This window comes from Nelumbo nucifera, chromosome 4, assembly GCF_055504915.1.
Source record: "Nelumbo nucifera cultivar China Antique chromosome 4, China Antique-T2T, whole genome shotgun sequence".
Classification (NCBI taxonomy): domain Eukaryota; kingdom Viridiplantae; phylum Streptophyta; class Magnoliopsida; order Proteales; family Nelumbonaceae; genus Nelumbo; species Nelumbo nucifera.
Window position 1 is genome coordinate 14,101,322 of NC_142652.1, and position 15,648 is coordinate 14,116,969.

At 36.9% G+C, this 15,648-nt stretch overlaps 1 protein-coding gene across 1 annotated transcript; it reads left to right on the top strand.

Annotated features, from left to right (window-relative positions):
- Positions 1-4,272: 4,272 nt before the first annotated feature.
- LOC104608071 (myosin-binding protein, putative (Protein of unknown function, DUF593)) lies at positions 4,273-8,191 on the top strand. Its single transcript, XM_010273934.2, is given in 5 exon segments — positions 4,273-5,515; positions 5,603-6,490; positions 6,582-6,613; positions 6,615-6,809; positions 7,828-8,191. Coding segments are annotated over 4 exon segments (1,848 nt in total). The 5' UTR covers positions 4,273-4,755; the 3' UTR covers positions 6,783-6,809; positions 7,828-8,191.
- Positions 8,192-15,648: the final 7,457 nt, after the last annotated feature.

Here is a 15,648-nt window from a genome sequence, read left to right on the forward strand (position 1 = left end):
CAAGTAGGAAAAATGCCCAATCAATGGTGAGCTCAATTGCCAATATTGTCTAGTAAAACATATGGAAAATTTAAAAAGTTAATGAATAAATAAGAAATAATGCAATAAACAAGATAAGGATTTTGATAAGGTTGCAACTTGGGCCGGGTTGGCCCAAGACCAACTCAAACCCAACCCAAAAAAGTCAGGTTAGGTTGATGCTCAGGTTAGGGTTGATATTCATAAATCCTACTTTACTTTGTGTTAGGTTAGGGTTGACCCCTTGGCCAACTCGAACCTGACTCTATAGTACATGTCATATATAAATATATTATATATGATATATCATACATTAATTTGCTTAGACGCATGCTAGTTGTATAGCCCCAACTTAAAAAAAAAAACATCAACAAACAATTACTGATAAAATATATATAGGATTAATATATGTAGTAAAATTGAATTAAGAATTGAGATTGAGAAATTCTATGAGATTTTTAGGGGATGGGAAGAAGGTTGGGTTCAGCCAAACCCAAAGTTGAGTTGGGTTGGGTTATGGTTGAAGGAATTTAGTTAAAATTGAAAAAGTCAGATTGGGTGTTTAGAACCTAGGGTTGGACTAGGGTTAGATGAGATTGGGTGTTTTGGCCTAATTTCATACAAAATGTCCAATACACCCCTGGTTTCATGTGTGCCATAAAACACACATGTTCATTTTACTCTAAAAAGCACACTAAGAATCATTGAGCTCTGGAATCCCAATTCTCAAAACCTAATTTTTTTTTTTTCACTTCTAAGAATTGGCTCCCAAGGCAGAGAATGAAGAAATTAAGAGTCCAGATCACTTGCCAACAAAACACGAGTTCGCATCTATGCCCCACAGCACATCCCCACCTTGTATTGGGAACATCTTCTGATAACAAGTATGACAGATGATGAGACATCATCGGGAGATATTCTCAATACAAAGTGGGGATGTGTTGTGGGGCATTGTGGGGCGCAGATGTGAACTCACAAAACACGTTCCAACCCTCTATCAGCATAATCTCGCACCACACATCTTATACATGGCGGGTCCCAGTCTCATAGTGAGATGTATGGTGTTAGATCAAGTTGGTAGAGGGTTGGAACATGTTTTGTTGGCAGAAAATCTGAACTCCGGAATTACTTATACAAACACCATTCTACATCCCCGTCGTGTATTTGGAACATCTCCCAATGATGACATCATCATTTATGGTATTATTATCGGGAGATGTTCTCAATACATGGCGGGGATGTGCTGTGGGACGTTGTGGGGGGCAATCTTGTGGCAGGCTGATTTGATCTCGGGCGGTGTTAATGGGCTGGGGAGATGCCAAAGCGCCCTCATTAGTAGATCCCATGGACCACGACTCACCAAGATCAATACTTCTTTGCCTGTCTCTCCTATGGCCATGCGTCCTATCTAGTTATTTCCTTTTGGCTTAGTTTGGAAGGAGTACAAATACAAATATGTAAAATGCAAATACATACAAAATAATACAAAATACATGGATTTGCGCTCTAAATATTTGTATTTGTACTCCTTCCAAATTGAGCATCTAGTCTTTATTTTTGTTTTTGTTCTAGACATTGTTTTTTTAGGAAATAGTTTGTTCTCTTTTGATGGGCATGAAAATTGTGATACACATGTCAAGATTGGTTGTAAGTTTTTTAGGTATCATGTATTTCTGGTATCACAGTCAAATCCTTTATCAATTACAATGTAGGGTAAATTGTTGAAACCTCCCCTAAAGCAACCTTTTTGAACCATCGTTGACTCAGTTGGTCAGACCGTTCGGACCAAAAACCAGCCACTCGAACAGTTCTGGTTTTACCTTGAAACGTCATCTATCCCAAAACCATTGAAATTGTCAAAAAGCCGTTAACCCGGATGGTCGAGGCATCGACCCATTCGACCCGGTCAACAGTTTGTAGTTTGGCAATTGTATTTATTTTGATTTATTTTTTTTATATAAAAATAAAACAAAAAAGAAAATGACAAACATATCCCAACTTCTAAACATTTGATGGTTCCTCTCTATAGGGTTTTGTTTTGCCAAAACTGAAAACACAACATCTTCACCAGCTTCATTGAAGAATACAACGGTGGCACACCGACACCTACCTTCTAGAAGTCTGAACAACCACCCACCGGTGACCAAGATTTGCAACGGCAGCCGGTGAACACAGTGGAACACTCTATTCCCGAACATCTCTGATCTCTTGAAAGGAACAATATCTCTTGAAGAGAATGGTGGCGATCACTGTGGACATCCAACCTTTGGTGACCAATCTTCGCTGCGACTGCCTGTGACCACTCAAGAAGGAGTACAACGGTGACTATAAGGTAAAAAACTTGCATGTGATTGTTTTTTTTTTTCTCTCATTTGATCTATGTTTTCCAGGAACCACCAATCTCTGTGCATTAAGCCATTAACTCATTTCCTTTTTTTTTGCAATACTACGATTTCTTGCATCAGGAACAACCATTTGCATTGGCGACCACTCCATTGGAGCCAAGAACCACTGTATTTTTTTGGTATTTCTTGCAATACTATGATTTCTTTTTCCTATATTTTTCTGTGTATTTTCTATATTTTATTTAATTTTACGATATTTTTATTATATATATATATTTTGTTTTTTTTTTTTAATTTATTTTTGACGTCATGTGTCGAACCGTTTGACCCAAACGATTGAACTACCAAACTGGAAAACGATGCCCCGAATGGTTCTGTTTCCGGGTTGGAATTTAAAACCTTGCCCTAAAGCTTTTGACCATTGCTAAAACCTCCTTTGAGGTTTGATAATTGTAATCACCTCCCTTGTACTTTTTGACACGGTTGCAAGTAGACGTATAGACGTAGAGGTGTAAATCAGGCCATGCCGCTTGACCCAACACAATTTTGAACCGATACAGCATGGTACGACCGAGCGAGCTGTGCGGCCCGTGGCCTAGCCCAACACGACCCAATATATATTTATATATGTTATATATAATATATATAATATGTATATATATTATATTATATATAATAATTATATAATATATTAATATATGTAATTTTATTTTCAATTATATTATATTATATTATATTATTTTATTATTGCATATATAAACAATTGTATACAATAAAATTCATATAAAATAAAATTTTAAGATCTTTTTTATATTTTTATCTATTTTTAATTTATGTTAAAATTTTTGTTATTTTTTTTAATTTTTAAAAAGTATGGCTTGGCTTGGTCTGTGGCCCAGCCTGGCCCAAGGTTTAGCCCGTGGACCAGCTTGGCCCATAGCACGGCACAGCCCTGTACAGTCTTGGGCCGTGGACTATGCCGGGCCGACCCCCTAAAGTATCCCAAGGGAGGGAAGCATGGCCCAACTTGACCTGCGGGCCGGCACAACACAGCCTGCACTTTGCACGGGCTGCACACGGGCTATGCCATGCCGGCCCAACACGACCCGATTAACACCTCTAAGTAAACCTCCTTCTAACAAGAGGCATGAAAATGTCCAAAACACCAATACAATTAATTTTAATCAGAATGTTTATTTTGCCAAAATTTCTCTTTATATCAATCATTATTCCAAACCCTTCCAATATTGTTTTATTTTTCAAATTTGCCTTCATATTAATAAAACCGCAACTTTAAATATTTTTTTATAAAGTTTGTATATTATTTAATTTCTCTTCAATAATAACTGTATAGGTATTTTAGCCAATTTTATTTGCAACTGTGTCAAAAACTTGAGCGGAAGTGATTACAATTACGGAAGGTTTAAGCAGTGGTCAAAAACTTATATGCTTATATATTCATTCATACGTGTTCTCCTTGGAGTAAGGAGCAAACAAACAACTGTGCTCGTCAAAGTAGGGGAATGAGACCTTCACCAACCATATCTAGGAAGGGAGTGATTTCCTTGGCACGAATGGACCAAAGGACAAACATGGTTCGGTCATGGTTGCAAGTTTAGAACTGTAGACATAATGCAGTTTTGTGGTTGGAGAGGGCACTACAAACCGTTTTTTCTGGTAATGGTTCGCCAATCAGTTAATCTTATTAAAAGTGGAATTTCTATTAAAAACAAAGTAACAATAATAGCAACATCGAATCCTTGGATCGGAGGTGAGCTTCTCAACTCACTTTTCCTCCCAACGAATTTCTTTACGATGATCTTTTATCCTACCATGATTTCTGATTTTTTTTTCTTTTTTGATTCATTTCTTGGTTTCTTTAAATTTCTGGCTTGAATTGCTCTTTCTCAACCCACCTTTCATTCCACAAGAGAGATCATGATCTCGGTTTGGTTCTTCCTACCAAGATCATGATCTTTTATCATACAATATCATCATCTTCTATTCTATCATGGCGACTGGTTTTTTTCTTTAATTAATTTTTTAGCTTCTCTCGTGATTTCTGGTTTGAACTGCTATTTCTTAACACACCTTTCCTTCCACAAGAGAGATCATGATCTTTTATCCTACCATTCATCATCTTTTGTTCTATCATGGTGACTGATTTTTTTTTTCTTTTATTCATTTTCTGGCTTCTCTCGTGATTTCTGGTTTGAATTGCTCTTTCTTGACCCACCTCTCCTCCCACAAGAGAGATTATGGTCTCTATTAGGTTCTTCCTACGAAAATCATGACCATTGATGGTATCATGGTTTCTGATTTTTTTCTATTCATTGCTTGAATTCCTTCGTGATTTCTGGGTTGAACTGCTCTTTCTTTTTGAATTTGAGACATGGCATCAATATCAGTCAAGCAATTAATCGAACAGAATCTCGGAAAAATCCCACTTTTCTTTATCAATGCTGTTCTCGAATTGATATTGATAATAATATTGATTATGGACGGCTTGATTGCTTTTGCTGCCAATGAATTTGCTCGGTTCTTTGAAATGAGAATCCCTTGCTTGTTTTGTACGAGGATTGATCGTCATTTGGTTTCCAGAGATCCTAATTTTTATTACAATGACTCAATATGTGAAGCTCACAGGAAAGATGTTTCCTCCCTTGCATATTGCCATGTTCATCAGAAACTATCTGATACCCGGCGAATGTGTGAGGGTTGCCTCTTTTCTTTTGCCACTGGGAATAAGTCCGACTGTGAGAAATACAGGTCTCTGGTGGGAATCTTGGGTAAAGATCTTGAGTGCTCAATTGAAGATGATAATATAATTCATTTGAGATTGTCACCTAGAGAGAAGATGGATGCTTTACACCAGGTTGATAAAAGCAACATTCATTGGTGTTCTTGTTGCGGGGAACCTCTAAGGATCATGTCCTCATTACAGGGTCTTGTTCAGAGTCTCCCGCCCAATGTGACTACTGCTTTTCCCCAAACTCCAGATCCTACTCCCCGAAGTCCATTATTAATCAAGACCAAAAACGAAGAAACTCGTGGCTCTGATCACTTGCGACAAGTTTCTTTCAAACTAAACACAGAATTAGAGATTCCAGTGCATGAGGAGGGCTCAAGTGCATTAACTCCATATAATCAATGTGAGTATAGAAGATGACTATTCTTTGTCCATGTGATTTTCCATAATGCCATTCATGTTTGTAAATGCAATGCATTTTGTATAACAGGTAGGGAATATGTCAAAATTGGCACTGAGGATCTGAATGAAGATGCATGCAAGACGCCTGCTTTTATCAGAGGAAATAGGCTATTTGGAGTCCCATTGACAGATTCAGCAGCAGCTACCCCAAGGTGGATTCATAGACTTCAAAGGAGGCTTCCAATTGAAAAACTGGAATCAGGTGCAGAGTCCATGGAGGGAAATACTATAAATGACGCAGATAGTGAGGCCATCCTTAATTACCTGAAGAAAGAGGCACACCTGGATCGCAATTCTCTAATAGCTTTATACATGGAACTGGATGAAGAAAGAAATGCTTCTGCAGTTGCTGCAAACCAGGCAATGGCCATGATCACCCGATTGCAGGAAGAGAAGGCAGCAGTGCGGATGGAGGCTTTTCAATACCAGAGAATAATGGATGAACAGGCAGAGTATGATCAAAAGGCCCTACAAGCTATGAAAGATCTACTTAACAAGAGAGAAATGGAAATCAGGGCTTTGAAGGCACAGCTCGAGCTTTACAGAGAGAAGGCAGAACATGGAGTGGCACCTGATATTGCTGCCTGCAAGGCACAAGCGGATGATGCTTACTGTCATCCAGCAACTCGGTCTGATTCATTAGTTAGCACACGTTCAGTGTGGGGTAGCCCTAGACCTATCAATGAAACGGGAAATTATGGGAAAAATGAGCATTACTATGCCCAAAGTAGACTATCACAAGAAGAGATTGCAAGGAAATTTATTAATGAACCTTTGCTAAATTTTGAAGGTGAGAAATTCTATCCTACGGACCAGTTCAAAACATTAGAAAACAAGATTAACTCATCGTCAAGTGATGGGGTTCACCATTTTGTACCTAGCTCCGACATCATTAATCTTAATGAAGAAGACAAAGGTACTGTTTGACTTCATTGGAGTTCTCACATTGTTTTGTTAGGTAGTAATATAATCTGAGGATCAAATGCTTTGCTTTTCTGTGGTGGCAGGAAATGAAAATAATAACATCTTAACCAGAGAAAATATCTCAGATCAATGAGAGGTTAGAGGCCCTTGAGACAGAACAAGAGTTTTTAAAACATTCTTTTAGGTCACTTCAGAAAGATGGTGAGGGGATGCAACTTCTAAAGGAAATAGCTCAACACCTGCAGGAGCATCGACAAAAGTCCTCGGAGGGTGTTTGTACATGAGACTATCTCATTCTATTCATTATTATGGTAAATACTTTATGAGGGACCTATTTTTACTTTTGTTGTTAGGCATTTTATGATATTATTTGACTGAATGGGAAGCACAAAATAGCAAAGAAACCATTAGAAAATGTTAATATCTGCTTCTATCTGATAGAAACTATCAGAGTTGTCTAATTTACTCGAACAAGATTTTGGATGAGTGGTTCTTTCTATATAGAAATGCAAAAAACATGATTGTATATTGTTAATTTTTGCTAACTTGAGAAGAGTGGCAAGACTCTTTCCTTTTCTCCTTGGATGATAAAATGACAATTTGTTATCTGCAGACTACACAATTTTGATTGAGGGTACTAGTGAAGGCATAAATTCAAAGGTTGGCTTGGAAAGAGTCCTTAGAATTATAGGCTGTTGTTTGGTTTGAAAGAAAAGGTAGGGAAACCTGTAAGTTACTACTAAAGATGAAGACAATTTGTTGAGTGTAGTTATCTGTAAGTGACTACTGAAGATGAGAAGGCAAAGAGGGATAAAATGGAAAATGAATGTATTTGTGAAAACTTAAGGGAAGCACCAATTGAAATCAAAATAAAGATGAATGAGAAGCCTTGGTCAAATACATACCGACAAATACATGAATGAGGAGTTCTTAAACATGTGATGTCCATATGTAGAGTAAAAACAAAAGAAGATGATTCATGCCGCTAGCTCAGGACAAAAAGCACTTGGGTTCAGATAGTCGATAAAAAAATAATAGATTGTTCTTTAGCATAAGCTTTGATCTTAAGGTTTGTGCTGCTGGCCTACTTAGGTGGGCTATGTCAAATGATGATTTGTGGATATGCTATTGTTATGTTTTTATAATTTTTGTTGCTTTATAGTTTTCTCAACAGTTGCTTAACATTAATTTTTTAACATAAATCTTGTATTTTTCTGAATTTTCTATTTCATATTATGTATTTTTCTTAAATATTAAAAGTTATAATATAATTTCTTGTAGTGATGGACACTAATTTCCTGTCAACCAATGTGTACTTTCTCAACACAGATAAGATGGGATCCCCAGAGAAGTTAGTACAATTGCAGATGGCTTGCAAATTCTGGGACAGAGCGGGCTTTTTTGTATGGTGACAGCTCTATTCCCATCTAGGTTTTGTAGTGGGTTAACCTGTCTGTCCATATTTTATGAATCGATATTCCATTTTCTCATGTATATATACTCCTGGTTTTTGGCATGTAGTGTATTCTCATTACCCCCTCTCTGTAAAAGATAGTGGAACTGTCCCAATGAGGCATGGTAACCGGATTATTCAGTAAAAGTTAAGTCTTATAGTGCCCATAAATGATACATCAGATTATTCCATAATGAGGAATTAAGGAGTTAATCTCCAAGCTATTTAGTGATTATTAAATTTATTGCTGCTTAATGTGAATGCTTTATGGTCTAGAGCATAGCAGATCAATTTGTATAACGATAAAAAAGAAATAGGATGAAAATGGTATACATAAATACTGTTTCAATTAGAATGAGTTAAGTCAATTAAATGTAATTCCTAACTAAAAATTAAATATACTTTAGACTAATATAAGATAATAAATAAATATCTAATACATTATCAGCAGAATTTTATAATTGTTCTTGTAATTACACCTATGACCTGCCAATAAAATTTCAGGCTTTGCCCCTGTTTCCTGTGATGCACGAGAAAAAAGTTAAATTATTTCTACTGTTTAGCTAATTGATTAATTATACCCTTACTGTTTAATTGTTAAATGATGTCAGTGATTAAAGTATCCATTTTAGGTAATTTTCTCTCTCTCGAAAACAAGAGCTTTTATGAGTTTGAATGCCCGAAAACAGAGACTGAGCACCATCACCATCGTAGGTGATGGCGACTGCTGCAACTTCCGAGCACCATCCTGACCATCAAGCCGGTCTTCTCTCTTTGTCCGTTCACCGTTCACTGAGAATGTTTGAGAATTGAAAACAATTGAGAGAGAGAGATCGCCACTCTTTGTCCGTTCACCGTTCACTCTAGTGAAGGGTTCACCGTTCACCATTCATTGAGAATGTCCGAGAACTGAAAACAATTGATTGATACCTTAGTCAAAACATGCTCTGCTCTACCAACAGGTTTTCGTCGGTGGTAGTTCTCTGTTCACCCGTCAAGAAGACGATGAACAAAGATGAAGAAGACGATGAACAAAGATGAAGATGGAGGAAGGAGAAAAGAGGAAGAAGGAGAAAGAGAAGAAGAAGAAGGGGAGGAGGAGGAGGAAAGAGAGAGGGAAGAGGAGAGAGAGATCGGGGAAGGGACCTGGCCGGAGGTGGAGAGGGTCAATGCCGGTTTGCCGCCATTGCGCCCATTTTCGTTGCAGTAGCGGCGGACCGACTGTGACAAGAGAGAAGAAGGGGAGAGAGAGAGAGAGGCTGGATGTGGAGGGGAAGAACAAGAGAGAGGGAGAGGAAGAACGAAAGAAGAGAGATGAATCTGAGCTGCCGCTGCTAGAAGTTGCAGCGGTAGTTCTCTGTTCATCGTCAAGACAAAGATGAATATGTAGGAAGGAGAATAAGAGGAAGAAGGTGAAAGGGAAGAAGAAGAGGAGGGGGAAAGAAAGAGGGAAAAGGAGAAAGAGAGAGAGATTGGGAAAGGGACTTGGCTGGAGGTGGAGAGGGTCAATGCTGGTTCGTCGCCGCTGCACCCATTTTCGTTGCAGCAGCGGTAGATTGACTATGACAAGAGAGAAGAAGGAGAGAGAGAGGGGGGGGGGGGCTGGAGGTGGAGGGGAAGAACGAGAGAAGAGAGATGCATTTGAGCCCTCGCTGCTGGAAGTTGCAGCGGCAGTTCTCTGTTCATCGTCAAGAAGAAGAAGAAGAAGAGGGGGAAAGAGAGAGGGAAGAGGAGAGAGATAGATTAGGTCGGTGATGGGTTTTGGCACTGATAGAATTGTCATTGGTTGTTAAGAGTCGTCATCGCTAGTGAAAATAATTGCTGCTGGCATGGGCTCACCCCCTCTGGTTCGAACTGGGCTCGCTTGGGTCGAAGCTCCAAATTCATGGCAGAGGAAAAGAAGAGGGCCAATTCCTCTTTCTCGTCCGAGGAAAAGAAGGGAGGGCCAACCCCCTTTGTTCCTTCCTCTTTCTCTATGATCAGACCCCCTGAAGTGCACCCTGGAAGACCCCTTGAGGTGAACGGTGAATGGTGAAACCTTCACCAGAGTGAAATCTTCACCGTTCATTGAGAATGAACGGTGAAATCTAAGATTTCCAGCTTCTTCAAGCAGAACTGCTCCTGTCCACCTCGGCTCTATTCCTAGACAGTGGAAAGGTGTACGCGATGCCGAAGTTCAGTTAATCGGAAGCTCAAGTTCTTTGCAGTATGCCAGATAATTCATAACCTTCTAAGCATAAAGAAAAGGGTAATATTGGGTTTTGAAAAAGATTTATAGGCCATGTGGGGTCAGGGTCACATGTGTATGGATTGTGACATTACATTAACGGATCCTAATTGTAGGGTAAAGGTACTCAATTGTCAGAAAATTTAGGGTACTAAAAAACAACAGTTAATCAATATGGTTATAGTTAAACAATTAGCTAAACAGTAGAGATAGTTTAAGCAAATTGCCCTATTTTTAATTTGAGAAATGAACCCCCAAGTTAACACTCAGGGCATTTTCCGAGCCTCATCTCAAGGCATTGCCTTGTAAGTCTTTCAAACATTGATCTTACGTGCTTTCCAATTACTTGCTTTTGATATTTGATCTAACATGTACCTTCATTTTCAGTCCATAGAGACATCTCTGTTATCTCTAGTTGTTGAGTTGACACTAAAATTGTCAATGCACGCATGCAAGCATGAATTCTATGAGCAATTAATCTTTGCAGAAATTCTTTAGTAAGCAAACAAGAAAGAACTTCATGTTTAGCAGAAAAAGTTTTTTTACTTGGAATAAGTATAGTGATGATAGTAGCTAGGAAATTGGAGAAGGATTTGGAGATTCCCTTCCATTCCTCATTCTTACATTAAGCTAATAAGAAAAGAACTCAAAAAAGGGTTATGCTCAGCTAACACTACTTTAGTTCTAATTGGGATGCATGGGAGATTGTTAAGATTCTGGAGAAGGTACAAGGGTGCATAAAAGTATAAAACTTTGTATCTGGCGATTAAAGACTGAAAATGATAAACTCTATCAACTTGCAAGCTCCGAAAATGCTATGACAGTTCAAATGATCATTTTTTTTTCTGAATTGTTGCTTCGTGTAACATTCAGTATATATTTGGCCATTTATTGTTTTAGAATTTATTTGTACAATTCACTTTAAACGTCTTTTATTTTTGATCTCAGATTAATACCTCAAATGCTAGGGTTTTGGGGGAAACGAGAATTTAATGTTTCCTTAAATGCCTCATGCACAAAAATCAAAACATTTTAGTTTTTCTGTATTTATTTGATAAACGATAAAACCAAACAATGGTTTCATATGCTATCACCTCAATTGACTCGTTAATCTTTACTATACAATGATGATACTTGCCATGACCTCATGCCAATATGACAACCTTAAAATATTAGTTCATTGTACCCATCTCTCTCCCTGACGTGCCACTCGATTAGGAATAGGAAAACACTGAAAGTAGAAGTGGGTATGCCACATAGATAATTTACATGCTCTCTTGTTATAGCTGTATAGAAGTTGAGATGCATGTGCAAATCTGGGAAATATGTTATGAAAGTTTTTTTTTTTTTTTTAAGGGGTAAGGTTTATAAAACTATACAAGTTTTGAATAATTTGGATAGATTGTCCAGTTTCTACAAGGCTTAGATTTAGCCAATCCTATCACAAACAAAAATCACAGTGGGTTGAGCAATTTACCACAACTGAACATGCTGGTTTTTCATATGCATAAGGTGTAGATCCCATGTAGGCTTCATAAGTATTGAACACTGGTCTATTCATTGGTGATAAGTTGTTGAGTTTGTGGCGTTTTCTAAGAAGTTGCTGTTAAAGCTCATAACCCACTACCACCATTCAGACAAGTGGCATTCTTATTTTCTGGAAAGCTAGACATGTGATAATTTTTAATTAATTCCTGCTAAAGCCCACGACCCACTACCAGGCTACAGCCCCCACCATTCAGACATGTGGCATTTTCAATTTTTTGGAAAACTAGGCATGTGGCATTTTTTGAGTTGTTACTAAAACTCACAATCCACTGCCACCATTCAGACACATGACATCCTATTAATTTAATAAATATGATTCAAAAAGTGGGTAATTTCACTCTTAAACATTCTCAATAGGCAGTTATTTATTAGCTTAACACATTTTATCCATAGTCTATTAAATACAAATGGTGGGACCCATTAAAAGATTACCATAAACTCATGTTTGTTTTTAAATATTTATTTTTCAAAAAAAAAATACTTTATTAATTACAAACTTGATTTAACTTTTAGGAAGCAACCTAATTTAACTTTTAAAAATAAATAACTCAAAATAGATTTATTAGATAAATAGTAAGACCAAATAAAGTGGGTTATTGTTTACCAATAAGATCTCATTTAATATCTTAAATTAAATTAAAAACAACATAAATTAATAATAGGTTTCAAATAAAATAGGTCAGAATAGATTGTTAATTAAAAAGATGCAAGACCCGTATTAGTTTTTTTTTAATTTAATTTTTAATAACTAAATAATAAACTTCAAACTAAATTATACACACATTTGCTCATAATGTATAAATGACTTTAGATGCTATTTTTTCTTTACTATAAATTTCCATGTATTGGGAACATCTCCCCATCCATAACAGCATACGTGGGTGATGTTCCCAATATGGCTGCAATGTGCTATGACTAGCATTCTTTGAGGAGCAAATCTGGTCGTAATAAGGTATGATGGCAAGCCATTCAAAGTTCATAAAGAATGGTGACGTTGTAGATACAAAAGCCTATATGACGCAAGATGCTGACTATCTAGTTGGTAATAAGGTCTGGTGCTTGTTGTAGCGGGGACTAGGGATTGAATCCGCCTACAGGGTCGGGGGTTGGGAGGCTTATGGGTTTGGAATGGATTAAAATGTTATTTTATACTTCCATCTAAGAAACTAAGTACCAAGTCTCGTTTGTTTTTTGGTTTATAGATAATGCATTTACTCAAGCAAATGTTTATTGGGCAAAAGATGCCTGAGTAACTTTAGTGTCAGTGTTCTTTTGTATTTTCACTTACTTTGATAAAAAGAAGAATTAAAGAGGATTAACATTTTTGGTGGATGGGTAAGCAACTTATCTACTCTCTAAGAGATTATTGGTTTCCTAGGCTCTTCGAAAAATCACTTATTATAGAACCCGTTGTAGTAGAGTAAAAATGCGAGAAAATTGGTCAATTACCCACATGAGTTACACTTATCCCCATGAGTTATTAGCAAAGGAAGAATGTAAGTAAAACAGTTGTAAAACGAAAGGGGCATCATAACAGGTAATATATCTTGTCACCACTGTGTGAGTTACTTTTTGAGTCTTCTATCTTTGTTGACAGGTGATATCATCTATTCTAACTTGCCACAATGCCCCACCGCACATTTTCGCCAAAAACATCTCCCAATGATAGTACCAGTCCCAATGATGCCATCATCATCTCCCAATGACATCTTCTAATTGTGTTATCATCTGGAGATGTTCACAATACACGGCGGCAGGGATATACTGTGGAGCGGAGATGTGAACTCCCTCAAAAGAGTCTTAATTGGTTTTAGTTTTAGCTTTAAGAATTAAGACAGTCTTTATCATTGAGGAACCCATTACTGCCCTCTGTTAAGTTGGACAGAGAAACACGTAAAAAGCAAATTATGAAAGGGTAAATTAAAAAGACTCGCTTGAACTATGAGATTAGTGACAAATATCCCCTAAATTTTCGTTTGCGACAATGACCCCGTAAATTTTCATTTCCAAAGACCCCTTGAACTTTCACTTTATAACAAATACCTCCTAACCATTAAGTCGGATGATAAATGCATTAAATTATTAAAATGCTCACCTAAACTTTCTTTATTTTCTTTTTTCTCACCCTTTTCACTTAAACCCTAAACCGAAAACACCTTTGTTTTCTACAAATGAAACCATCTAAGATAACAAGAATAATTTCATCGGTATAGATTTTTTTTTTTATTATTCTTGATTCATTTCACTTGATACAGGTGTCTCTCTTCATCACAAAAACATAAATTTATATCTACCATAAAGAAACCTTTATTATTTAATTTGAATATTGAATCTAACCAAAAGTTTGGAAAGATCTAATGAAGCAATTGAGAGGGCTTCAATGTTATATTTAGAAAACTAATTCAATCATAAATCCATGGCTTTTAAAAACGAATTGGTGATCGAACCGGTCAAGGGTTCGATTATCGGTTTGAACGGTCCGATTGTTCGACACGAACGACCGGCCCATTTTGACAAAAAAAATTAAAAAATGGTCAAAACCGTTTGAACGGTTAACCGGCCGGTTCAGCGATTTGTTGATCAAAATCAACGGTTTTGGGGGAAAAAGAAACCAATCCCAGTTTTTCGGTCTGACCGTCCGGTCCGATCCGGTTTTGAAAACCATGCATAAATCAATCAAATAAAAAAATATATATAAAAAGGTAGTTGTGGTTTTAAAAAAATTTAAATAGTTGAATGAGAATATTTTTTGAATTTAATTGACCGAACTCTAACTGAGGGGGGTCTTTGTCGCTAAGATAAAATTCAGGGATCTTTGTAGCAAATGAAAGTTCATGGGGTATTTGTCACTAGTCTGATAGAACAAGGGAGTCTACCCTAAAAATGATTTTCTTTACCCTAAAAAAGAGAAGCATTCTTATTCTAATAGAACACTATCCTTGGGTTGAGAACAATATGATGAAAGAAACGGGAAAGGATGATGTTATCAAAAAACATAGGATTAACATTGGTCAGCAGTATGCCTACACTAACGGATTTTTAAAACATAAATAAGATGGAGCTGCTATTACAAAATTAAAGAAATGTTGTATGAATATTGATGCTTAATTAGGATAATGAGAGTGTCCTAGTTTCTGATGGTGAGGATGGGACTAATACATTGAAACACAAACCTCAACTCAAGAATGAAAGATCGATGACTAAAAATTATAATATTATAATTATAATTTATATAACTTTTTTAAGGCTAATATTTTGCAACGACTTGGAAAAGATGTCTCCAGCTTTGTATTCTAAGGGCTTGTTCATTTCTTTTTAATTCTTATCTCTTAAGAGGAATCTTACAATTTTAACTAGCAGGGACCTGTGCGATGCACGGAAAATTATGAAAGATTTAATCATTTTATTTTTCATTTAATGGTGATTTGTAAAAAAATAATTATTGCTATTTGAATATGAACAAATATTTTTCAATAAATTTAGTTTTATTAATAATTTGTATCTTTTTATTAGTTTTAAATGAAATTTTGATTAATTTTAAAATAAATAAAATAATTATAAAAGCTAACATTTTTTTAACTCCACTAATAATTAACAATTATATAGGAATGACAACGGGGTAGGTTCAGGGCAGGGTACCCCATCCCTTTCCCTACCCCATTGTCAAGACATTCTACCCCATCCTCGCCCCATCCCTAGTGTTACGCGGGTTCAAGGCAAGGTAACCACTCCTCAATGTCGGGCAAGTTCAGGGGCAAGGCACCCCACTCCTCATCAAGGATGGAGAATCCTCAAATTTCCCTGCCCCGTCCCCAGTATTGGGCGAGTTCAAATAAAGGTGTAAATTGGGTCGTGCTAGGTCGACACGACACGACCCACATGTGGTTCGTACAAAGTGCGAGTCATATCGTGTTGGCTCACG